At 48.5% G+C, this 25,633-nt stretch overlaps 1 protein-coding gene across 3 annotated transcripts in view; it reads right to left on the reverse strand.

Moving 5' to 3' along the window:
- Nucleotides 1–2,076: 2,076 nt before the first annotated feature.
- Kirrel3 (kirre like nephrin family adhesion molecule 3) overlaps nt 2,077–25,633 on the reverse strand; it is a 545,774-nt gene continuing 522,217 nt past the window's right edge. The window contains exons 9-17 of one of the 3 annotated variants that reach the window (XM_055601294.1): nt 24,436–24,563; nt 23,311–23,437; nt 19,648–19,748; nt 16,219–16,417; nt 14,754–14,789; nt 11,542–11,649; nt 10,059–10,168; nt 5,316–5,402; nt 2,077–4,799 (exon numbers count right to left, since the gene is read on the reverse strand). In XM_055601294.1, coding sequence (XP_055457269.1) covers nt 4,356–4,799; nt 5,316–5,402; nt 10,059–10,168; nt 11,542–11,649; nt 14,754–14,789; nt 16,219–16,417; nt 19,648–19,748; nt 23,311–23,437; nt 24,436–24,563 — 1,340 coding nt within the window. In that variant the 3' untranslated portion in view covers nt 2,077–4,355. The remainder of the gene's footprint in view (nt 4,800–5,315; nt 5,403–10,058; nt 10,169–11,541; nt 11,650–14,753; nt 14,790–16,218; nt 16,418–19,647; nt 19,749–23,310; nt 23,438–24,435; nt 24,564–25,633) is intronic. The other 2 variants (XM_055601295.1, XM_055601297.1) reach the window with 2 other exon arrangements.

Below are 25,633 nucleotides of genomic sequence, written 5' to 3' on the forward strand. Positions count from 1 at the left end.
AATCAAAGACATACACCACAGCTTAAAGATGTATCCTGTGAATGATGTATGTTCACAAAAGGCTATTTGCTTACTTGTTTCATTGATTGGTTTGAAGTTCTGAGGATCAGACCCAGGGCTTTGCACAAGCTAGGTAAGCTCCTTGCCACTGAGTTATACCCTCATCCTACACAGAAGGCCCTTCAAGAAAAGCTGTCGTAGGATTAAAGCCGCAGTGCTTGTGATGAAAGCATTCAGTGCATGTTAAAGACTCAGATTAGACACGAGGGGATGTGGCTCAAGGAAGAATAGCCTTTATGGAGGAAAAGAACTGATGATGCAACAGCAAACACCTCTTCATCTAGGAAAACAATCCTTATGTATAGAAAGAAGGACAACTTGACATTTTATCACCTTTCTCTGTTTAAGACCTAGCTAGGGAGACTGAGCCACTGGAGAGACTGGAGCCCTCTTTATCTGCAGAGTGCTGTTTATCAGTGACTGCCAGTGATGGCTGCAGGTTTTGATGCTAGGACCGCTGATGGCTGGTATGTAGCTGCAGCTTCTCCAATCCAGGTAAGATGCTTTCAAAGCCAGGTGGTGTGGTGGCTTTAATTCCAACACTCCGAAGGCAGAGGCAGGGACATCTCTGAGCTCAACTCACTCTGGTCTACAGAGTGAGTTCCAGGACAGCCAAGGCTACACAGAGAAACCTTGTCTTGAAAATTAAACAACAACAAAAATGCTTTCAAAAGGCTTTTGTAAAGTGAATTGTTTTTCCCCCAATAGACAAACTTACTGGCCCTTTAAATAATTTATATTTGAATTAAGATTTTTTTTTAAATTAAAAATCTATACAATTAGTAAGAGTTTGAAAGCAGGGGTGTGGCCAGTGGAAGAATACTTTCCTAGCACACTCAATGCCAGAGGCTTGATCCATAATACTACAAAAGAAAAAAAAAATTAGAAGACGTTTGTCTTATGGGGAAGGTTTGTAAAGAGAACTCTAAGGATAGCACTTTCTATTCGTTTTTGCTTTCCTTTTTTCTCCCCCCCCCCTTCCGATGGATACCATCACAAATCACACATTCCTGGGAAGTTCTAATCACACTGGTGGATGTGCAAACCCCTGTTTCACTTCCTGCACCATAACAGCAAATACCATATCCAGCATATTTTCCTTCCCAGCCAGGAAGCAAGGGATGGATTTCCTGCTAACCCATCTCAGTTCTGAGAAACTGTTCAAGGACTACATCAGGTTTGTCTGCACCACTTTGTTGATCTCATTTCCTTGACCTCAGCATTCCTGAAACTCAAAGGTGGTTTCTAGGCCTGTGCTTCACAATGACTTGTTTCAACAGGCTTCTCAGAAATAGATTTGGTGTGGCGTTTTAGCTCTTTATTCGAAAGCACTTCCTATTCTGTGGAAGTTGAAGGGTGGTGGAAATAACCCTGGCCTTTGCAGACTGATATTGAGCCTGAGAATTAGAAACTGGGCTCCTGTCCAGTGACTGTGGGCTGATAATGAAGTCCCAGCTATCAGGAAACTGGATCCTGGCCTGCATAGGGGGGAGTGACACACAGAATGGCTTTGTTTTTCGGCCAGTCTGTGGTCTTTCCAGGTCATCTGGGACTTAAGATGGAGGGTGAGGGCCTGCCTCCTTCATGGAGCAGTGGCTTGTCCTTGTCCAGCCTGCTCTTGAGTAGCACATGGTCAGTCAGTCTTTATGGTTAGACACTTCCACCAGTACTCTAGAGAGGTTGACTTGGAGCTTGCACTATGGCTGGCATAGAGATATCGCGTACTGGAAGTGATGTGTGTTGAAATCTTACATTTGTTTCCTATTATCTCCATGGTCTTGAGCAAGCCTTTTGGATTCTTTAAGCCTCATTTCCACATATGTAAAACATGAGGATTTGGCTGGGAGGTAGTGGCACACACATTTAATTCCAGCACATGGGAAGCAGAGGCAGGCTGATCTCTGTGAGTTCAAGGCCAGCCTGGTCTACAAATTGAGTTCCAAGGCAGCCAGGGCTACACAGAGAAACCCTGTCTTGAAAACAAACAAACAAACAAACAAACAGAAACAAACCAAAACTCCCAAACCAAAAGCCAAGTAAGGATGCTTTATCAAATTGAGAGAATTCAGTAAAATGCAAGTGTAGAGTGCTCATGTTAACCACACAGGAAAACACTCACTGTAGGGGATTCAGAGCCCTCCCTTCTTTTTTCTATTTTTTCTCTGCCTCCACTCCTGTGAGAGCCAGCAAGGAGACAACTGAGCGGTGTGAAAGCCATTTGGGCTCCTCAATGCTCCAGATTGCCCACCCTCACCCCAAACCTGAAGTGGAGGGAGTTTCCCCTACACAAGACTGTGCAGTTTTCTGCCCATGCTCTACTCTCTCACAAACACTGTATGGCTGGCCTATTTCCTCTGCCGTTCTTGCTATGTTGGTACATGGGCATCACACAGTCTGATCGTGGTCACCTTGGTGCTGTCTCTTCATCCTTTATAATTGTCTCCTCTGAGACAATTTTTTGAGGAAGTTTGGAAGCATTGGGAAACAGAATTAAAGCAGGAAGGTGCTCTGAGTGAAGTAGCTATAAAGGCCAGGCATAAGGGCAGGACCACCCAAGGAAACAGAGTACGGAGGGCGCACAAACTTGATGATGAAGAATCTCATGGTGGGTAAGGACCTCCAAAAAAAGGTTTCAGAAGAAGAGTCAGGAGCTGGTGAGGACCTCCCACCCTTAGGAACAATTTGGGTTCTTCAGAGTTCCGTTTGAACCCCATTCCCTGTACTAGAACACTAATTTATGTATCCATCCTGCCTGCTATGATGATATTTATTTTTCTACTCCGACAAGTGTGCTGAGATTGTTTTTCTTTTTTCTTTTTGAATCCTATATTTGGGTTTTAGAGTGTTGGTGGTGGTCTATAGTCTTTCAAGATGGCCTGCTTCTTGTATCTGAAGTGTAGGGAGACTCCCTTGCAGAATATTACTGAGATAAAAGGCTAGAAGGATCTGGCCAGTGCCCAGACTCATGGTATTGACTTAGCTGTATTTGGCAAGAATTGAGTTTGGCAAGACTTGTTTTTGTTTGTTATTTGTTTGTCTATTTGTTTTGGCTGACTTCATCCACAAGCAAAGAGTTAACTTGTAGGTTCTATTATGATCACAACTAGCCCCAACAATGACCTTCCCTGCCTGGGAAAAACTGATGTGAAGAATGGCAACAAAACAGACCAGAACAAAACAAAACAACAACCAAACAAGTAAAAATCCAGACGTCCCACAGGGGTCTTCCTGTGGCCATTTGGAGACAAAAGCACAGAACAGGTTTGATGGGGGTAATGGCCCTAACGTTTATTCTTAGGTGCGGAGTGATGGGAGGGAGAGGTGCAGAAAAAACTGTCCCTCTTGCACACAGAGTCCTGTCTCCTGGAGAACGAATAATTGTTCCTTGTTTTCAGCAGCTGAAAAAAGTCTGCCTCATCCTCCAGCCTGCATTTCAGCCCCCTCAAAACCACATCTCCCAGGAAGCACTCTGCAATAACTGTCCAACAGACCCTGACCAGAGAAGTTCTTGTACTCCTTATATTAGCTTGATTGTGTTGTGGGAAGGAGGGGAGAACACAAAGCAGGGGTGAGGGTGAGGGCTCTGAATTGCACAGCCTGGCACAGGGTGTGTTGGGCAAGGTGGTCTCCAGGCATTCACACTCTCCTTCCTTCCCTTCCTCAGCTCTGAGGACGCTAGACTCTGATGGGCCAATCCCACCACCAGGCCCAGAGGCATCAAATCCAAGAACAGAACTGCAAGAATATAGACACAAACACCAAACACACTGGGGGTGGGCTCCCAGGCAGATGCTCCTTAGGTCAGGGTCATTTCTCAGCCCTCTGCCTCTGTGGTACGGGCTATGCACAGTGGGGAAGCTGGGGGGCTCTGGAGCAGCTCAGTGCTGGGAAGAAATCCTCTGTTCCTCAAGGCTGTAAGGAACGCAGGCACCCGGGATGGCTTATGGGCAGCAAGAGGGGCTAGGAGAGTGGACGGCAGTTTCCTAAAAGCAAAGTTCTAGCTGCCCCTGGTGCCTGTGCGAGGACAAGGTGGTTGAAAGACCTTTAGGGAAGAGCAAGAGACAAAGGTATCCAGCCCTGAGCACTACGCACTCAGCCGCATCCTCTTCGTTTCCCATCTGGGAGCCAGATTTGTGCTTAATTAGAGCTTCGAAGGAAGGTGGTAACAGAGGTGCACAGAGGCCACCCTGGAGGCGGCCAGTTCTAGGGTCCTCTGCAAAGCAGCCCCAGTCCGCAGAGAACGAGAATGTGCCCTGTCCTCCTCCCTGGCCCATCCCCACCACAGTGTGTGATCTTCAGACGTGAGTCTGCATCCGCCGCTGCAGGGGTCGACTGGGGTCGGAGTTCTGGGAAGAGGACTGGGAATGGTGGGAAGAGGAGGCAGAAGCCTTGCTGGCCTTATCGAACTGCACGTAGCCGTCCTGCTTGCCGCTGCTGCTGACGCTGCTGTCACACTGCGTGTCCAGGAAGGAGCTGCTATCGCTGAGGGAGCCCCTCTGAAACTCTCGCTCACAAAGCTCAATGGAAGAGCTCCCCATGCCCAACACGAACCTCTGTCCATAGTCGTAGAGGCGGCTCTGGCCACTCAAGGTACTGTAGATGTTGGTGAAGGACATGCCTGTGGGTACACGCTGTTTGCCTGTAGGTCGCAGGTCTGGCTGGCAGCTGGACAGGGAGATGGTTGGAGTTGAGTGGTGCTCTTTGAAAGTGTTGACGCTGTAGTAGCCATTGGTGGGGTCCTGAGTAGGCAAGAACAAGAGGCGTTTCACCAGGGAGCTTTCACTGGCTAGGCTGACCAGTCTGGCTTTGCACAGGGGAGGCACAGAGGGAGGGAAGGATTGGGGAGGAAGAGTACTGGATACAGAAAGGGTTAGCATGGCAGGGATGCTAGCAGAGCCTGGCAGGTGCCCACTTGTCAGGAGGGACGGTGACGGTGTTCCAGACCTGGTTTACATGTGGGCGATTTAAGATCATTTGAAAAGCAGCCTTTAATTAATTTTGTGCATTTGTCCAGAACATGAATACTGGCTTTTCAAATCTATTTGTTACAAGACTGTGGGAGAGAATTGTAGGAATCCAGCCTTAACTCAGTGTTGGGGCAAAGAGAACAACTACTTTCAGTCCCTTTCCCTTAGACAGTGACACCTGTCCCCAGGCTGGCCTTGGGCCCTTCCATTCTGTTTGGTTCTTTGTTTGGGTAAAGGGTAGGTGGGGCCATCATCTCTGTAGTTCAGACCTACTGTAGCTACTCTTACCTTCAGGTTCTGAAACTCTTTCTCCTCTTCTTTGAGGACCTCTAGCTGCTTCAGCACCGAGTCTTGCTGGAACTCACCCCGATCCATCTACAACCCAAAAATGTAGGTGGGCTCAACTCCACCTCCTCCCAGGAGAAGATGAAGAAATGAGTTCCAAGGAATACCATACATGTCTCCTGCATGGCCTGGACTGCAGAAAGGCATGTGAAAGAGTTGGATACAATTCTAGATCTCTAGATGGGGGTTCTGGATACCCCCATCCCAGGACAGAGACAGAAGGGGGAGGGTAGAGGAGGCATCGGTATAACTGTGACAGGACCTTGTTTTCTTCCATCGGACCTTGTTTTCTCCCAGGAACACCTTCTCCAGACTTCTCATCTGAATATTTGTCGAAAACTGCTGGTTAGGCCCTGCACCAAGAGTCTTGTATAGGCCAAATAAGACTCAGTGAGATAGAGCGCTGACCATGAGCGAGATCTACCTGAGGAAAGTAAGTACCTGCAGAACATCAACACTATAGAGCAGGCTCTTTAGGGCAGTCCTTCAACCAGAGCCAGGATGTTGGAAGGAATCTGAGTTGAGATGCTGGCAACATGAGTGCTATGGTTTGGATCTGAACTATCCCCCCAAAGGCCATTTGTTCAAGGCTTGGTACCCCATCATGTGGCACTATTAGGAGGTAGTGCTTAGTAGAAGGAACTGAGGCCACTGGAGGTGTACCCTAGAAGAGGCCACTGGAATCCTGCACCATCTTGTCTCTCTTTGCTTCCTGGACAACATAAGGTAGACAGTCTTCTCTGCTTGCTGCATGCTATTGCTGCAGTGTTCTTCCTTGATGAGGGTCTGAAGGCCTCAGGATTGCAGGAACATGAAATGAAACCATGAGCCAAAATTTAAAAAGCAAAAATAAAAATAAACTGTTCTTCTAGGCTGGAGAGATGGCTTAGAGGTTAAGAGCACTGGTTGTTCTTCCAGAGGTCCTGAGTTCAATTCCCAGCAACCACATGGTAGCTCATAACCATCTGTAATAAGCTCTGGTGCCCTCTTCTGACATGCAGGCACATATGCAGGCAGAATACGATATAAATAATAAATACATCTTTGAAAAAAAACTTTCATTTTATTTTTTAATTAATTAATTAATCTCTCTGTATATGTGCACATGCAATTATATATATGCATGTCACAGGGTGTGTGTGGACATCAAGTGACAATTTTTAGGAATTGGTTCTCTCTTTTCCTCCTGGTTCTGGGGTTTGGACTCAGATTGTCTGAGTATCCCTGGCTTTTACCTTCTGAATCATCTCACCAGTGTTGGTTTTTGTTGTTGCTGCTTAGAGATAAAACTCACTTTGTAGCTCAAGTTGATTTATGGCAATTCTCCTGTTTGAGCTTCAGAGCCTTGGGATTAGAGGTATAAGTCAGTATGCCTTTCTTCTTCTTCTTCTTCTTCTTCTTCTTCTTCTTCTTCTTCTTCTTCTTCTTCTTCTTCTTCTTCTTCTTGTGTGTGTTGTATGCACAGCTCTGTGTGAATAAGTTGTGTGTGTGTGTGTGTGTGTGTGTGTGTGAGAGCACATGTGTGTTTAGGCCAGAGGTTGACGTTGGGTATCTTTTAAAATCATGCTTCATCTAATTTTTTGAGACAGGGTTTCTGAGCCCAGAGCTCATCAGTTTAGCTAGGCTGGCTGGAAAGTGAGCACCAGTCAGTGAGCCCAAGGGATATTCCTGTCTCTACCTCCTGGAGACTGGGATTACTGATGTATGCTTTTTTCACCTGAGTTCTGAGAGAGTTGAACTCAAGACCTCACGTTTGTGTGTCAAGACAACCATCTCAACCGGGTCATCCCTGCAACCTTGATTTTCTCAGTGTTCTGTCATAGCAACATAAAGCTGAATAAACAGGTCACACCTTTTCTCACAGCAGTGACTCAAATGAACCGGAAAACTGTCTTCCTTGACATATGCCAAACAGCCTTAGGGGAAAGGCTTCAGTCTCTTTTAATCCCCACCACACCTTGGTGTTAGGGCCTTGCATATTGTGGTCACTGACCAGAATGCTTCTGGCCAGGGTGAGTGCAGCGCTTAGAGTTTGTGAATGAATGAGTAATGGTTAGGTGTAGGATCAGGGCAGAGCTTCAACAGTGTGCAGTGACTGTATAAAGTGATCAGGGATCATGGAGATGCTTCCCTCACACATAAGGCACACCATGCCTGCTGTGGCACTCTGGCACTCAGGCTCCAACCCAACTCTCTGAGCAGGGTGTTTTGTTGGTCTCTGTTGCATCTCAGTCTTGGAGGCCCAAAGAATAGGCCAGCGTGCTTTCATCGTGTTAAATTCCCTCACCAATTGCATTATTTTTTTTCCTTTGCTTTTTCAGTAAATGTTCCGGTTCCACCTAGATTGTTGTTGTTCTTTCTCACCAGATATAATGTCTAAGGTTACTTCCCCTTGATGATGGAGTATTTCCCAGATCATAGGGTATAAGATCTCCCAGTGTGGAGGAAGGGGACCAGTGAATATCTTTCCACGGGAGACTCGTTACAGAGAGCCTCAGCAAGTCCCTTCTGCCGAATTATCCCCTCTGCTCTGCCCAAAATACTCAGGCACACCTGCCCTCTTCCTGAGGTTATGACTTTGAGAGAAAAAAAAAAAAAAGCCTCCTTGGGAGAGACCTAAAAGGCCCCATTAAGGATGAGAGGTAAACCTGATGAAGCTTAAGTAGTATCATTTCCTTCTCAGGTATGGGGTGGGGCTGCCCTCCTGTACGAAGAAACGCTCTGCTATGTCAGGCACTGTGTTAGAGAGGTTTCCCCCGGGAAATACATGACCTTTGCCCTTGAGAAGCTCTGGAGTATCTGGAGAGGATTCTATATCCAGCAGTGGGCTGTGAAAGAGGTTCATAGGGAGTGAGTTGAGCAAAAAGCGCACAGCCTGCCAGTGTGGATGACATTTGAACCAGTTCTTACTACAGGATGTGAAATTCAGCAGACAAGTCAACAGGGAGAGGGAATGTGGGTCTTTGATGTATAAAGGACTCTCAGGCCAGGAAGGAATCAGCAGCTCCTGGTGTGTCTGGAAGGCCAGATGTGTTTGGCTGGAAGATGGAACTGGAAAGACTGGCAGGTGCCTTGCAGCAAAGGGCCTGATGACACATTGGATGGCTGGACTTCATCCTGTAGACGTGGAAGCCGCTGGGGGACTTCAGCAGATTATCACGGGGCTAGGTTTACATTTAATATTTTATTTAGTTTGAGATAAAGTCTCCTTAGCTAGTTCAGACTTGCCTTAAGGTCACAGAGATACTACTGTGTGTTTCTGCCACTTGAATGTCGGGGTTACAAGTGTGGGATACCAGATTTGTGTTTCAGAATGACATTTTTTTTTTTAACAGAGCCACAGAGGATGGATTGTGACAAGTGACAAAGCCAAGTTCCATTACAGGGTTGCCGCAGTGTGCTAGGGGGCAATAGGAAGGCCCAAAATAAGGACAAAATAAGTGACTAAGGAGGAAAGTAGGACACATATTTGAGACATATTTTTGAAGCAGAATCGACAGACTCTGAAAATCAATTGAGCAGAGAAAGTGTAGCATAGAGAAAAGTCAGTTCCTCTCATCAAACATTTGTGAGCCTCTGCAAGGAACGAATAAGGCAGCAGTTGCTCCCCATCTAGTGGGTGGATTTAGAGCAACACAGTAGTTAGCAATTCCTGGGTTCTTGCAGGCAGGTCTCCGAATTCCTGGATTCCACACAGCAGATTCAGCCAACCATGGACCAAAAAGATTTAGGGAAAATTGCCTGTACCGAATGTGCGTATTTTACTTGCCATTAGTCCTTAAGCAATAACGGTACAGTAATTGTTTACATAGCATTTACATCATATTACATAGTATAAATGGAGATGGTTTATGTATGTGAACGGATGTGGTTAGAGTCTGTGTAAATGTTACATACTATTTTATACCAGAGACTTGCACATCCTCAGGTTTGGGTATCTGGGGATTATGGGACCAAACCCGGCACAGATGTCCAGGGAAAACTCCATTTTACCCCATATGTACTCAGGTTGTTATCCCTGTTATCCTGATGATGACCCTGCATATTAGGGTGTTCATATCCATTTCATAGATAGGGTCACTGGGGCTCAGAGGAGCCCATGTCTTTTATTCCGTGCTCTCTTGTCACTGTTTTCAGACATTGCCACCTGCTATAACGTGTTCTACGAGCTTCTGGCACTGTCGACTAGGCTTCCGAATAGAAAGTAGGGACCATTCTGGTCTTTGAAAGGAGGATCAAAAAGAGGTGGTGCCAGTTTGGTGCCGTTGGAGAAGTTTTGCATTTTCTTCTGGTGGCTATCCAGTTCCCAAAAAGAAATTGGTGCTTCCTGCAGATGTGTGTGTGCATGAGTATGTGTGTGTGTGAAGGGTGAAGAGGGAAAAAAATACATCACGTATCTATAATATCCCCCTTCCCTCGTGTGTAAGGCTGTATGTAGCTGCACATATAAATTTAAGCACAGGTTCTTTCCCTACTCAGTAGTCAGGATCCAGGTCAGGAACTGCATCATAGGTGTCTTTGGATCTCCCACATCACTTCACAGATGCGAAAACATTCATTGGCTGAGTGTGTGACCGGCTCATCGGGGCAGAGGGGTTTGCCTGGCCGCACTGCCTCCCAGCAGTAGGAAGGACATCAAGAAGTCTCTGTCCCTAGGGTAGAGTGGGGCATGGGCAGCATTCTTACCATCAGCTGCTTGATGGCGGTGTGATCTTCAGCCTCCCGACCAGAAGCTGGCTCCTTGTGAACAATCTCCACTCGGATATCATTTTTGGCTGATACAACCCCTTTGAGATCTGACATAAGATAGGAAAGTGTAGACAAAACAAAAACAAACAAACAAACAAAACCACTCAGTTTTCATCTTAAGGCAAGAAACGTCAACTGCCCCACAGCCCTCTGCTGTCACCCCTTTCCCCACCCTACCTCCGGATTTAACCGCCCCTCAGACTCTGACTTTTCAGTTTTGCTGGCCCCCATCCATAGAACTTTTGTAGAGAGCTACTGTTAGCTGGATGGGCCTTAGAGGCTATCCATGCTGGCATCCCAGCTTCCTCAGTATCTCCTGTGGTTGGAGAGGTCATCCTCATCCATCCCTCTACCTCACTTAGCTAGGCTCTGTCACCCTCGATCCCCGCTCCCTTTGAGAAGTCTTCACTGTCCATCTCTAGCTGCATTTGAGCTCTCCATTTATAGGACCAAAAACCTTAATGTTAAAAAGAACTTAAGCTCTTTTAGCCCAGGAGTACACGGGCTCCCTGGGCCTACAGGAGCAGCCTGTTTGACAAATCTTGCTGAAATACCCTCTCCTTTCATTTCCATGGAAAGGCAGCAAGGGAAATTCCAAGGTCATCTTGCTAGGTAGTCACAAGATGGTAAGGTTGCTTAGCTGGGAGTGGTGATTACGTGAGGGGAATCAGTGGCTTCCTTCCAAGCAAGTAAAGGGTGTTAGGCAGTCACAAACTGTCTTGTTGACTCAGTGCATTCTGATCCCAGAAGATCAGAGTTGGTTGGGGTCATAAGGCATGCCATCCTGAGGCCTTAAATACATGTGACTTGCCCAGGGTCACAGAGTTGAAGGTTGCATTTCTGTCTTTGACTTCTCTCTGCCATCCTACTTTTCCCTTACTCCTGCCAATCACATGTAACTCCAGAGCTGAGCCCAGTCCAGAAACCCAATGTACATAAATTCTTTAAGAAGAGTGCTGGCACTAGAGCTGTATTACCAAAGATAACAGATCTTTAAAAGTCTGTCCAGGGCAACTTCTCACACGCCTTTTTGCCCTGTGTGGGTGACTTGCTTTTCAGGTTAAGCTTGCCATCTTATAGAGCCAAAGAGGGTCAGACTATACTGTTCCCTCTGAGATTTTTTTTTTATACATCCCAAATAACAACTCTGTGTTATGTGTCCAACCCAAAGCACTACTGGCCTGCCCTGCTAGATGGAGGCTGGTTGAGTTCGGTTCAGCCTCAGTCGAGTTCCCACTTTCTGCCAGACACCCTCCAGGTGCATACTAATAAATACATCACACCCATCCCTGCCCCAGGAGCTCACAACACTGTTATGGCCCCTGTTCGTTGCATTCCTGCTTACTTGCTCTCCTGGGCAGTCTAAGCCTGGCCTTTTTCTCTGTCCCCCTCCCTGAGATCCCGGGTCTCCCTCCCGTACTTCTCTGGGAACGGGCACAGCAGAAGGCCACAATGGTTGCCATTAGGACGAGGAAGGCCACCCCAGCTCCTACGGCCACCCCGATGATGACGGCCATTGGCACAGACTCTGCGGGAAAGAAACAGACAAAGTTGATGAGAGACAAAGGAAACCTACGCTCCTGCTAGGACCCCACCCAGTCCCTTCGGTGCAGCCCCCACAAAGCTGGGGCCAGACCACTGCCATTCGGGCCCCTCTTGGGAATGCCTTCGTGGGGCCTGGGCAGGCACAGACAGTCCAATAGGAGTCAGCCCTGGATAGGAATGTTGAGACCGGATAGAGGACATTAGGGTTGGTGGAGAGTAGGGAGGAGCCAGGGGAAGGAGTAGATGCTAGAACAGACTGTGGAGAGCCAGGGGAGAGGAAAACTGGAGATGTAGGACGAGGCTAGTCTAATTTAGCTCTCTTCAGCATTACAGAAGGGGTCTATAATACATGCAGTGGCTGGTGAGTCATAAGTCCATGGCTTTTCTTTAGAAAAAAAAAAAAAAAAGGGGATGGTTCCTGCCCTTGTTTGTCTAGTTCCTTCCTCACTTCCCTTTCTGTGGTACAGGGAGGGTACATACAGACAACCAGTTCTCAGGGGTTTCAGCTGTGAGGCAGCTTCCCCCTCTGGCCTGCTCAGAGCCACTACACTCTTTCAAGGCCAGTCCTTCAGCATCTGCCACCTGTTCCAGCCATGAAGGGCCCAGAACTCCTCACCCTTGCTCATTCCCCAGTCTGTCTCTGGCCCTTGCCAGACGGGCAGGAGTGGTAGATGATGATGTGGGGCAGGGAGACAGGTTTTCCAAAGTGCCCTGCCCCTTCTATGGATGTATATGGGCCCCAAGCACATGATTCTAGGCCCTGAGCAGTCTATCAGCTCTGGGAAATTCTGAGGCTGGCTGAGACTGGGTTATAAACGAACTCAAGCCTCTCATTTGGTAAAGACACTGAAACCCAGAGAAGTCAAGTGACTATTTCAAGGACACACACAATGGCTAGTTCAATCCAGGCCTCCTCCATCTCATCCCAACCCCATCCTGCCCTGTTTTCTGTGTCACATGGCATCCTCCAGGCTGCTGGCCCGCTGTTCCCCTTGCTTCATCACACCTTCCGAGCATCTTACTCCTTGTCTCTTATCTGTCAAATGAAGTAGCAACAGTGTGCCTTCAGATGCTGCTGTGATGGGCTTTTTAGGTGAGAGAATGTGGGAAAGGTCTTGGGGCAGATGCCCAGCCCTCTTCAAGTATGTGTTCCGGTTACTTTGTGTGTGGCGAGGACAGTAACAGACAGAAGACTTAACAGAGAGAAAAATGCCCCTGAATGCCTGAGCTCCCGCTCCACCCACATTCATCAGGGCAGCTTAGATGACCTGCAGGAGGCGAGGTGTTTGTTCTGGATCTGTGGTTACAGCGTCATGGTTCTTTCCTTTTCTTTTTTTCTTTGGCTGTCTTGGGAATGAAACTCAGGTTTCATACATACTGAGTGAGTGCTCTGCCACCCTTACCCCTGTTTACTGAAGAGAAAGACACGCTGAAATTCTGGTTTCCCAAGCTGTTGCTATGACGTGAGGGGCACCTGCTAGGCAGACCTGGTGTCATACCACCCTAGGATTCACACATGAATTCTATTGTTACCTACCTACTAGTGGCGGAGACCACTGTAGACGTGACTGGAGGTGACCAAGAGGAGATAAAAATGGCAAATCACAAGGACTGAAAGGAGAACTGTTCGGGGGTTGTGCTCAGAAATCACGTCTGAGTAAAAAGATGTTATCTTAGCCAAGCTGGCTTTGACAAACAGGCGTTCCTGGTTAAACCTCATTAGTTCTGAGATTTACATTTCCTTGTTCTGTGTTTGGTTTAGCGCTCTCTTTAGTTTCCCAGGGAAAACTGAGAGGTATCACAGCTCATCTCAGACCCAAGGCATGCTCTCTTAACATCCCCAGGTTTCAACTTTTGGTCCATAACTCAGAGAGCCGAGGCAGCAGAATTATGGTCACTGCTGACTTGTGTGCCCCGTAAATCACATTTTCTTGCACTGTTAACAGCATGCGGTGTATGCATCTTGGGTAGGCAGCGGCAGAGGAAAAGGGTTCTGTGAAAGCAGGTGGTCCCCAGGCGGCATCCCTTACCAGGTCCCAAAATGTCTCTTCCTCTCCTGCCTTCTCAAATTTTGACTTAGGTCACCTTTTCTGGCTACTTCTTTCTGGGCAGACCATTCTTTTGAGAAGGACTCACAGGGGCTGTCTTTCTTACCTTCTCTCTGCCCATGGAAGGAGACTGGGCATGGCTGGGGAGGGGAGGGAACTTAGCTACCAAAGGGGAAAGAAGTATGAAATAGAGACAGGGGAGAGCCAGTGCCTCCATAAGACCTAGACTTCTAGAGGTCGGAAGATGTAGGGGCAGATAATTGCATACTGCCTCTGGATGGGCCACAGGGCCTCTGTGCGACAGTGGTGATCTAGGCGCTCTGAGAAGAACATGTGTATTCAGGGAGTGGGGGATGCGGGCCCGAGTGTAGCTCATTAAAGCGGTGATAGCGATCAGACAACCAGGGTGGGCACAGAACTGAGACAGAGGACACTCAGGCCTTGGCCAGCACCGCAGCATAGGATTCACTAAGCCCTGCTGTTCCTCTCTGGTGTCCTGCCTGGGGGCACAAGGGGACAGTTGTCTAGATGGAACAAATCAACCCCTAGAGAGAGCTTGATGGCTGATTTGACATGCGAGCCCTGGAGGGGCAGTGTCCAGCAACCTTTGGCTTGGTGATGAGATGATGTCCATGGCGGGAATACAGGGAGCTGGGAAGGCGATGAACCAGCAAGCATGGATGGAACGGGCCACAGGGCCCTGGGGAGCAATGTTGAACTGGTGATGTGCTGAGGAGGAGAGTTAAGAAGGGCCTGGAAGGGGCAGGGATGGGAACCAGGGCTTCTGAGGACAAAGGGTGGGAGCAGAGCGAGAGCTGTGTCCTGGGGAGGAAGGAGCCCTAGGCTGTGGTATCAGGCAGGTGTCTGCGGTCCCTGGACTCCAGCTGCTGGGAGCCCCTCTCCCACTGCTCTGACTGCACTAAGCCCTTGACACGGGGAGGAAGAGAACTTAGCAGCCTCCCTGCCCCCTTTTGAGCCCCTCCCCTACTAGCCAGTCCCTCCCTCCACCCCGGGCAGTTCTCATCGGCTCCTTCCGTACCTGCTTCCAGCCCGGCTCCCGACTTCATTTCCGAACCTGTTTGGAAATAAAGCAAGCGTCCACAGCCAGGGCCTGGCTGGCCAGGGTGGGGTGGGACGGGATTGGTCACCTGGAGGGGTGAAGGGGGATTCCCTTCTCTGTCTTGTCTCTGGGACCGCTCCATAGATCCAGGATTCCCCACCTGAACTGGAGTTCATTCAGCCTGCCCCTCCGGAGCAGGGGTAGGGACAGAGAGAAAAGTCAAACCTGGAGGAGAGGTTTTAGGGGCGGGTGGGACTACTAAAGGAGGGCACAGGGGTAAGGGCCCAAAGGGGAAGACAAAGAGGGTAGGCAACAGGGGACCAGGGAGGTTTGGATGATGTGTGGATGGCGTTATGCAAATTATATGCAAAGCGTTATGCAAAGCAGCACCTATTAGGAAGAGGTGTTTGGAGACACTGAGACTTTTGATCTGTAGGTGCAATCACAGCTACCTCATGATTTACTGAAGCTTTGTGGGGGGTCCAGCTGGGACCACTTGCTGGGCTTCCAATTTCTGATACAGAGGTCCAGGCCTGCTGAGCACCACCCCTGAACCCTGTGGTAGAGCACTGGCTAGCAGAGGGAAGGCCTGCAGCCCAATCCAGAAACTAATGTGCTATGTGCCGAGTGAGCGTCTCTGGACCAGCTCTCATCTTTCTGGCATTCTCCTTTTAGTAGCCTGAGCTGGAGAACTTTAAATGGTGACTGGAGTTCTACTGTTCCTTCTGAAGTGAGGGCTTGATGTGTTGCCCAGGCTGGTCTTGAATGTGTAGGATCAAGTGACCCTGCTACCTCAGTCGACTGTGTAACTGAGAGTTCAGGCACACACTGCCATGTTCGGCATGAGACCAAGTTCCTAGCCTCTGCTCAGGAGCTAGGGCTTTGGGCATATGAGGTCACAGTCAAGGATCACAGTTAGGTGAGCCTCCTTCCTCTTTCCTCCTCTCTCTCAAAATCCAGCTGTCCTGTGCACCAGAACTGGCCAGGGTCTCCTCTAGGCTACCATGGTCCAGCTGTGGTCTGAGCCCAGCCCCCAGCCCTCACATAGGCAGTGCTGCCCTTCAGCTTTAGCTTTGGCCCATTCTTGGGACTTCTGCTGTTCTGTCATGTTTGGGCCAGGTTCCTTAGCATGTCTAAGCACAAGTGAGGGCCCTTGGGCATTAGGACTGAGCCCTCGGGGAAAGGAAGAATATGTGGAAGCCAGGGTCTTTGAGTGCCATCGGTGTTTATCACTGCCATCAGCCCTGCTTGCTCTGTGGGCACCCTTTCCTGAACAGCCTCCAAGGCCACCAGTCAGAGTAGTCCTCACTCCCTTAGTGGGGCTAGTGCCCCTTGCTGCAGAAGGTAGCTATGTGAGGCTTGTGGCAGTGAGGAAGAGCACTGTGCCCCGTTCTTGGATCTGACAGGCATTCCCTGGTCCCCTGGGCACCCTGGCAGTTCTCACCTTGTTCCTTGAGTCGGATGATCTCTGTGTCGGAGCCGAAGCTGTTCCAGGCTGTACAGTTGTAGATGGTCTGGAAGTCAGCACGTACAATGTTGCTGATGGTCAGTGTGGAAATGACACCCTCCTCGGTGCTCACCGTCTCCACTGTGTAGCGCCCCGATGTCCCTGACTCCAGGACGTTCTCCTTCCAGGACCAGGCCTGCCAGATCGTGGAGGGTTATGAGAGTTCATACGGGGACCATGGTGTCACCCCTACAAGATGCTGAGATAGCTAGGCTCATGTTCATAATCACTGCCGCACACCACCAACATAAACACATGTACTTGCGTACATATGCCACACTATACAAACCAAAACACACGACACACACCACCCACAGGAACACATTATCCATAGGAACATATAGGCCATACCAAACATACGATCAGCATGAGTACACAGTGATATGTGTGCATGCACATGTCCCACACTAAACACACACCCACGCATGCACATTATAGAACACAGACACTCAACAATACACATAGACATAGCAACACGTGCAAATACAGTATATATACACACTATGACACATACTATGAAAATCAATATTCATGTACAACACATCACACATCGTGTGCACACACACGTACACAAGCACACACACCACAAGCACTTTTGACCATGTGCATACAACAGAGACCATGTATTCAGAGGTATTCATTCACCATAGCACATCACAATGCACATGAGTGTATGTACCACAGTACAAATAAATACGTATCATGACAAATGAACACATGCCACCCCACCATATGTACACCACCCCATATCACACACTACATTGTGCAAACATACATACATGTTTATAGACACCCATCACAGACTGCATTCTACCCATACATATACCTCAAATACGTATACATACACGCATCATGACACCCAGTAGCACATGAGATGCTGAATTCCACCACCATGCACACATAAATATAGCACGACACACTGTGTACTCACACCACATCGCACACACCAAGAACGCATATCAGTGCACATACATGCTAATGTAGACACACATTGTTACACGTGTGCATCACGCATACTGCATGTACATGCGCATCCCAGTATATAGCACACACCCACTTTGTGGATACATATTCTGCTGCCTGTGTACATCCATACCCACACAGGTTGGTGACACCTCAGAGGATATGTCCTTCAGATACACAGGGTATCTGAAGGATATCTGAAAGATACCCTACGTAGCTCTGCATTGGGAATGTTTTCTAGGATAAAGAGGGAGGCTTGGCGGCAGCACTGGGGCCCTCCACATGGCCGCCTGTCTGGGCTTGCTTGCCAGTGATCCCTGGTGCTGAGCCTTGCTGAGATGGAGAGACTTTAACAGTTTGTTAAGGCGAGTTATTACTACACTGCTCTTCAACTCTGAATGTAACAGAAGAGGACCTTGACCTGCTTATCCACCTGTTTTCGACTTCCACTGTTGAGACTATGGTGTGGCCCATCACACCCAGTCTGGGGGACCTTGTTTTTAAAGGAGTATGTTTGAAATTGTATGCTCCATCATCTCCATCTCCCTTTGTTTACTGGGGCCAACCATGTCTAGACTCTTGCTCCATATTCGATGCCAGAAAGCACACGTGAGAGCTTGGCTTTTCTTGCTCTGGGCCAGATTCTTTCTGGCTGTGGGCATTTGTGGCCTCCTTGGTTCTATTCGCTAAGGCTAGTACCCTTGACCACTGTGACAACCAGGAAGGTCTCCAGACACTACTAGATGCCTCTAGGAGACCTAGTGAGAACTGCTAACCTAGAAATAAATAGCTATAAGGAAAGAGATGGTATAAAAATGCTCAAGGGTGATTGAGGGGGGTCTTTTACAGTGGCCATAAGTTATATTTATAATTAAAAAAATTAAAGAGTGAATGGGGAGACATAGGTTGTAGTTGCCATGTGCAATTATTTGCAATTTTGTGTGGATCTTTCAGACAGCAAATGAACCAGATGTCTGAGACAACATTTAACAGCAATAATTCTCTAACTGTGTCTTAGTTTGCCAGGCAGCATCTCTGGTACACATGTGCTCCTGTTTGAGCAGTGCCCAGCTGAACTACAGCCTTGCAGCACTGTTTCACTGCAGAGTTGGCCTCTGGGCAGCCTTCTAGTAAGACCATCGGTGATGGTTTGAATGAGAATAGCTCCCATAGGCTCATATGAATACTTGATCCACATTGGTGGAACTGTTTGAGAAGGATTAGAAAGGTGGACTTCTTGGAGGAGGTGGGTCGGGGGTGGTGGGCTTTGAAGTTTCAAACACACTAGTGCTATTCCCAGTGTGCTCTCTGCCTCCTATTTCCATGTCAAGATGTGGGCTCTCAGCTGTTCCTGCCTTTATGCCCTTATGCCCTTGCTCTGCCATCATGAACTCTATCTAGGCCTTTGAACTGTAAGAGCAATTAAATGCTTTCTTTTGTAAGTTACTTTGGTTTTGGTGTTTTGTTACAGTGATACAAAGTAACTAAGGCCCCAACATAGGGGCCAGGGATTACTAAAATAACACTTTCCTTCAGAAGTGCTACAAAACACTCCTTTTTTTCTTTGTTTTCATACTGAAGCAGCAACCAGTTTCAGATTTCTTTTGGGGGTGGTTCTTGCATTTAAAAAGATGGCTTAGTGGGTAAGGCATTTGACACAGGAGCCCAAAGGCCTGAGTTGGATCTCCAAAACCTATACAAATGTGGAAGGAGAGAACCGATTTCACAAAGTTGGCCTCTGATCTCCACTCACACACCATGACATGCACTCCACCTCCACATCCTACTCACACAATGATACCAAGTTTAAAACTTTAAGTCTTTCTTAATAAAAGAAATGCAAACACCATGGTGTAAATGAGGGTGGCCTGTCTGACCCTAGAGGCTGAGAGGTTGGAGGAAGAAAGGTTAATACAATGGTCATTTTCAATCTGGAAAGCGCACAGTAACTCTTGGATTTCAGGAGGAGAAGAGTGGAAGAGGAGGCTTTTGGGAGGTTCAGGGGTTTCTGACAGTAAACTGCATCCAGTTTACAGTTTTATCACATTGGCTTTGAGCCCAGGAAAGAAAAGAAATGGGTTGTCATTCTCCCCTGCTGTTTTCACTTGCGCTCTGCACTCAGGAGGCCTAATTCAGTCCGAATCATCAATGCCAGCACTTGGAGGCAGGTACACCTGTAAAGCTTGCCTGTTCTGAGATGGGAGGCTGCCTCCCCCTATTTCCTCTTCAGGTTACATTCTCAAGACACAGATAGGTATCATTTCCTCCCATGGAGAAGGGAAGCTCCAGGGTTTGCACTAATTTGCAGGGTACATGCCCAAGTGTTGGCAGAGGTGACCCCTGGGTGCCAGAAGTCAGTGCACGGCTCATGCCCTCATCACCTTCCCTCCCTGGAGCACTCACAATGCGGTCAGGAGGCGGTGTGCTCCGGATGAAACACTTGATCTGTCCCTTCTCACCATGGAGGGCATGCTGAGTCTGTGTGCTGGAGATGATAGGGGGTCCTGTTGGGAAGATGACATCATGTTAGGAATGCAGGAAGGGCAAAGCCCCAGCTGGAACCCTCTTCGATGGGTTCAGAAGTGTATTAACCAAGACAAGCACTCCCCTAACCTCTACAGTAGGCCTGTGCATGCAAGGCAGAGTGCGAGGGTAGGGGACCCAGAGATAAATTAGGCATTCAGTCACAAACCTCTCCAGGGACCACGAGTGAATGCTTCCAAGACAGAATTCTCCAGAGGACATAAATATCTAATACAAGGTGGTGAGTGTTCATACCACAGGAGCGGTGCAGATAAAGTACCAACTGGCTTCAGAGGAGAGAGAATAACTCTGACTGCAGATGGGGAGTGCTTTGCAAAGAAGGTGGTGAGCTTGGGAAGGGAGTGGAGGCAAGCACCATTATGAGAGAAGATTGCAGGGAAGAAGAGCAGAAGGGATGCCACCCAGCTTTCCTCTGTTGTTGAAAGTCAAGGAATTTCTTAGCTGTCCAGCAGAGGGCACACTTGCCTAAGAAACTGATGTCTCTGCTGGGCCAAGAAGGGAAAAGTGGTGCTGTTCCTTCACCAAGAGCGAGAATTACCCTGCAAAGGGGAAGCAGAGCTCATAGCCTTAATCCCATACAGGTCTCAGAAGAGCCTGTGGTTTACTGTCTTGTTTTTCTGCACATATACAGCCATGCCAGGTGAAAACACAGCTCCAAACCTGACCCAGTGTTATCCCAAAGTGTGTGTGCTTGCAAGAGGTGGGAGGGTGGGGGAGGGAGATCAGGAGAGAGACAGAGACAGAGACAGAGTCAGGGACAAATACAGAGAGATCTGTCAGCTTCTGAGGACCAGTCTCATCACATTGGGCAAGCCAAGAGATGTTACTGGGAGTGAAGTCTGTCTCATTGGTTCTTCCATTTACGTGCCCCTTATCTACACCTAACTTGGGCTAGGCCGGGCTGGCTGAAGAATGAGGGTGGGAATGAAAATCTTCTTGCATGTTCCCAGGCCTTGGAATGATGGTTGGGATTTAGACCTCAGAACAGAGGAAAGGTGGCTAAGAATGAGAGATCCTGAGAAGAGGCAAAATTATGCTGGGAACAAAACAAAAATTGCTGCAAACATAATTGCTATTTATTAACCACCTTAATTAAAATAGATTTGCATTTCTATGAGTAGTTCTCAGCCATGGGGAAAACAGGTATTGGGAGAGTTGGCTTCTGAGTTCAGAATAGAGATAGCTCTAGTGCACAAGACATGGGTGATCTCAAGGTAAGAGCTTTGCCCTCAGAAGGCTTTAAAGATGAGCTGAATCTTGCTTTCTTCCTTAGAGTTCCTCACCTCTAAGAAGCCCTTGGCCCCAAGCCACAGTGGCTCTACATTCTGTGAAACATGGAGGATGCTTTGCTTTGCAGCTGAACTAAGAAGTGATGATACCATAAAAATATTTTCCTTTCATTTCCCAGGAACTAGGAATCCCCCAAGGGGTTCACAGGGCTCTAAAAGCTGTCAAAAAATACATGCGCTTATGGGCTTCTTGAAAGAAAGAAAGAAAGAAAAAAAAAACTAGGATAAAGGAAACCAACGGGTAATTGGTACCCCATCTCCCCCTTCTTCCTGATGCCCTCTTGAGCCAGCTCCAGTCATAGCAGTGCCAATTCATGTTCCAAGGCCACTGGACTGGCTGTCACTCACAGGAGGAGTGGTGGGAGATGGCTGCATCCTAGACACCCAGGTCCACCTGTTCTCCAACTGCAGGCAGGACAGGCAAGCTCCCTAGCAGAAGTTGGCAGGTTCCTCCCTTTGGGTCATTTTGTCCAGGCCCCAGTCTCACTGTGACTAGCACAAAATAAACAAGGGGACAGTTTCCTTCCTCCTGTCGATCCCTTTGGTTGTTCTCCTAGGAACCTAGGAAAGACATGCAGGCTGAGAAAAGAAAAAAAAAAAATGGACAGAATAAATGTTGGCTGGATGCCAGAACCTAGGCTAGAATGTGGGTCCCTTTGAGGTGCGTGTGTTTCCCAGGAGAAAAGGAAGAATTATTTCCCCAAAAAGTCTTTTAAAGTTCTCATCAGGAAATGCCTGCTTGTCTTAAAGCAACAGTAAAACAGTATGTGAGCCTTCTCCTCACATACTCCTTTCCCCTAGACACAGCGATGCTCAGTTAATAGCTCCAGGCTTGGGAACTCTGATGAACATGTGTGTGTCTGAGGGTCCCTAGCCTTCAGGTCACAGCTGACAATAAGCACGGCATGTTGGCTCCTCAGCGCCCTCCCCAGAGAGGGCAGTGGGGAGGGCTGCCGATTTCACTGTGGCCTGGCGTACTGAGGGGAGTGTCAGACACTGGCTCGGCAGGAAAAGGCTGCAGCCTGTGTTGCCATGGATATACTGAGGCGCGATCAGATGCTGTTATTTTTAGCCCTGCAGTGCCAATTTATTGGTGGCATCCTGGGGACACACAGGAAAGGCAGGAGGCCCTGGGAGTCTGGGTTCTGCCTGGGAAAGGTAGTGTGTGAATGCTCTGGAGTCTGGGTAGACTGAGTAGACTGACCATTTCTCTACAGCAGTTGCCCCTCCCAGGACAGAAGAAGAGGAACTACTGCGCAGGAGCTGAGTAATGGGGACAGCGGAGGGGTGCTGAGGAGGCATGAAGCTGGTCGTGGTAGTCGAGCAAAAGAGAATAGATGAGCTTCTTGAATATAGTCACTTTGGCTCATTTCCAGGACTTGGCTCACACCCTGCTCTCCGGCCAGCACCCTAAAGCCTCACACGAGGGCCTGAAGCTCAGGTCTCTGATTTGAGGCAGACCTCAGTCACCAGCACACAGCAGTGCATGGTGGTGGAGGGGGGGGTTTAGGCCTTTGCATTTCTTACTCCTATAAACCGGCAGCCCTGATTCCTGAGCATAACCAAGTGTGCACTGTGCAGGGATCTTACAACGTCTGTCTTGCTGCCTGTCTTCTTAAGTCTGGCCTGAGTGGGTTCTAGCTTCTTTATTACCACCTCCATTCCAACATCCAGGTCTGGTCTGATATCCCCCAACCCTTCAGTGTTTCACGGACACATCTGTCAATGAACTTCTGCTATGAGCACACTTTCCTGCTGTGGTGACGTTCGCTGTGTGTAAGACATGCTCCGTGACCTCAGGGAGACCCCGTAGGCTTGGTCCCTGGAGACCGTGGTGTGTCTCTCTGTAATGCAATGGGAAGTGGCGGATCATGAGGAGTGAGAGGGGTGTCTTTAATCTCTCCATGGGCCTTGTCAGGTGGGTCAAAAAGTAGAGAAAGGAATATGGTCACCCTGGGACCTCTGACCTCTTTTTCTTGGTGAGGATAAAACTCATCACCTACCACACTCCTTGACTGAGATGATTTTGAAGGTACTGAGAAGGAGGAGAGTGTCCACAAACGTAACAGCTTGCCTTTACCTCCTTAGACAGAGTACTGTCTATAGACAGATAGGAGCAACAGGGCCTAGCGTCAGTGACCTCCCCTTCGGGGACAATACCTGGTACCAACATGTCTTGTATCTCTTCCTTCCCATTCCCCACTTCCACTGTGGTGTTTCTTGGAGCCCTTACCGTTGACAGTCAAGGTCACCTCTCGCTCCCCAGCTCCAACCCGGGGCACCACAGCCCGGCACACGTACTTCCCAGCATCCTCTTGGCGGACAGATTTGAGGGTCAGGGTCTTTTCATTGCTCAGGACCTAAGGGGAGGGAGGAGGATCAGACACAAAGAGTAAGGGAAGGCTTCCTTTGCCGGGGGTAGATTGCTGACACAGACTCTAGCATCTCTGTAAACACCCAGGTGAAGTGAGAGATAAGAGAAAGATAGTGCCATTAAGACTTTGAGAGGAGACCCACATACCTATGGAAGACCCCCTTCCAGATACGGGTCTGTGGGCATAGAGCATGGAGGTGGCAGGAGTGTGGGACTCCAAGGGCTTCTTCATATGAAGAGAGGGATGCTACCCTCCTGTGACCTCCCAGCTGCCCATGGGCAAATTTACCCCACAACTGAATGTGGAGGGTTCTTGAATTCAGGTTTTCTGAGTCATTTTTAGTATCCCCTTGGGAGATAGCTGGAGGTGATGATATGACCTTATCTTGGACACTAGCTATTTCCGGCTCCAGCATGAGATACCTGCATGGTATGGGTCAGTTGCTGACTATCTCAGAGGCTCATCCATCAAAGGAGGGTGATGACACCATCCGAAACAGGGCTATAACTGTGAGGAAATAATAGACCACCGAAAGGAAGCGCTTCTGCCGGTCCCCAAAGCACAGTGCTAAGATTAAGCGAGAGGTCCCCTACCTCACCCCCGAGATGGGATTTCTTTTTGTAGCCTTGGCTGTCATGGAACTTGGTCTGTAGACCAGGCTGGCCTCCAACTCATAGGGATCTGCCTGCCTCTGCATCCCAAGTGCTGGGATTAAAAGGATGTGCCACCATTACCCAGCGACTAAGGGTAAATTTATCCGGGGGGGGGGTGGTTTAGAAGTCTTTCTAGTGCTAGGGCAAACTGCGCTGGACATAGTGTGTTCAAAGTGACATGTGTACAGGCAGGTCTCCATTACCCAACTCTTCTTTCTGGGTCCCCTGGCTTTTTACAGAGATTAACTGCTCCCCCCAACCCTCCTGTCTGCTCCACTATCTATGTCCCATTTTCTGCCATAAATCCTGGAGCCTGGACTGAGGACTCACCACACCAGAACCCCTTTTCATCCACACAATGGTCAGAGACGGGTTGCCGATCCACGCACAGCTGAAGATGGCATCTGAGCCCAGATCTACCAGCAAGGATTGAGGCTCTGAGGTCATTCGGGGACCAACTGTGATGAGGAGGAAAGAGGAGATGGGTTCAGGAGGGCTGACAAGCTCTGGGAAGCCTTCTTGTTCTCTTCTCCTTTTCACCCACTTAGCCACCTCAATCTACTTCAGCCCACTTCCTTAAGTTTCAATTTTCTAACCTGAGGTAAGGGAGTGGGACTCTGGAAGTGAGGATGAAAGAGAGCCCTCTTCTCCAGGTTTGATCTTTCTGTAGAGTAGGTGGTCCCAGCCACAGGACAAAGGCACTTCGGCCAATTTCTACCTCCATTTAGCTCTCATCCCTTTCTTTTTTGGCCTTGTCCCATCTGGCTTCAGCAAGTTGAGGGAACCTCCTGCTACAGAAATCGTGGATACTTGGGATCATGACTTGAAATGACCTGACCCACCCTTCAAGGGTGTCTTCCACACCTCAGATTCCCTCCTTAGCCTTCTGGCAGTAGACCTGCTCCTGGCCCACTTCTGACACCTCTGCTCAGTATGTGCAAGCCCTATTCTGCCCTGTTCCAAGACATTGGCTGTAGACCAAGCCTTGTTCCATAGAGTAGCTGGGGTATTCAGAGAACTGCCCAGGAGAGCCTTGGAGCACCTCTTTGAGGAGACAAAGCCTGAACTCTGGAACTGGGAGACAGAGACTAGTTACAAGATGTAGCAGGTAAGACAGTACGTCTACTGACTGTGGGACAAAAGAGTCAGCGAATCAAGTTGGTGAAAGTGCTTTCAAAACTAATGGGCAGTATGTGAGCTAATTGGATATCTATGCTTGGGATATCCATCTCAGGCTGGCCTTGAGCTCACTATGTCGCCCTGTCTATGAGTCCCTTCAGTGGAATGTGGGTATAGGTGATGGATTTGGTTATTGCCTTGCCTCAGCTCTCACCCTGACATGTATTCACTGTGTGCTGTTGAGTGTCCATCATCCCCATTTTGGTAACAGGGATAATAAGATATAATTATGGACTGCGTGATTGTGTCATCCTCAGATTTATATGTTGAAAACTCGTGGCGTGGATATATTAGGATGTAGGGGCCCTCAGGAGGTGATTGAGATACAAGGGCACTAGAACAGTCGTGC

The sequence above is a fragment of the Psammomys obesus genome, unplaced genomic scaffold (genome assembly GCF_907164565.1).
Source record: "Psammomys obesus unplaced genomic scaffold, mPsaObe1.curated_primary_1811, whole genome shotgun sequence".
Classification (NCBI taxonomy): domain Eukaryota; kingdom Metazoa; phylum Chordata; class Mammalia; order Rodentia; family Muridae; genus Psammomys; species Psammomys obesus.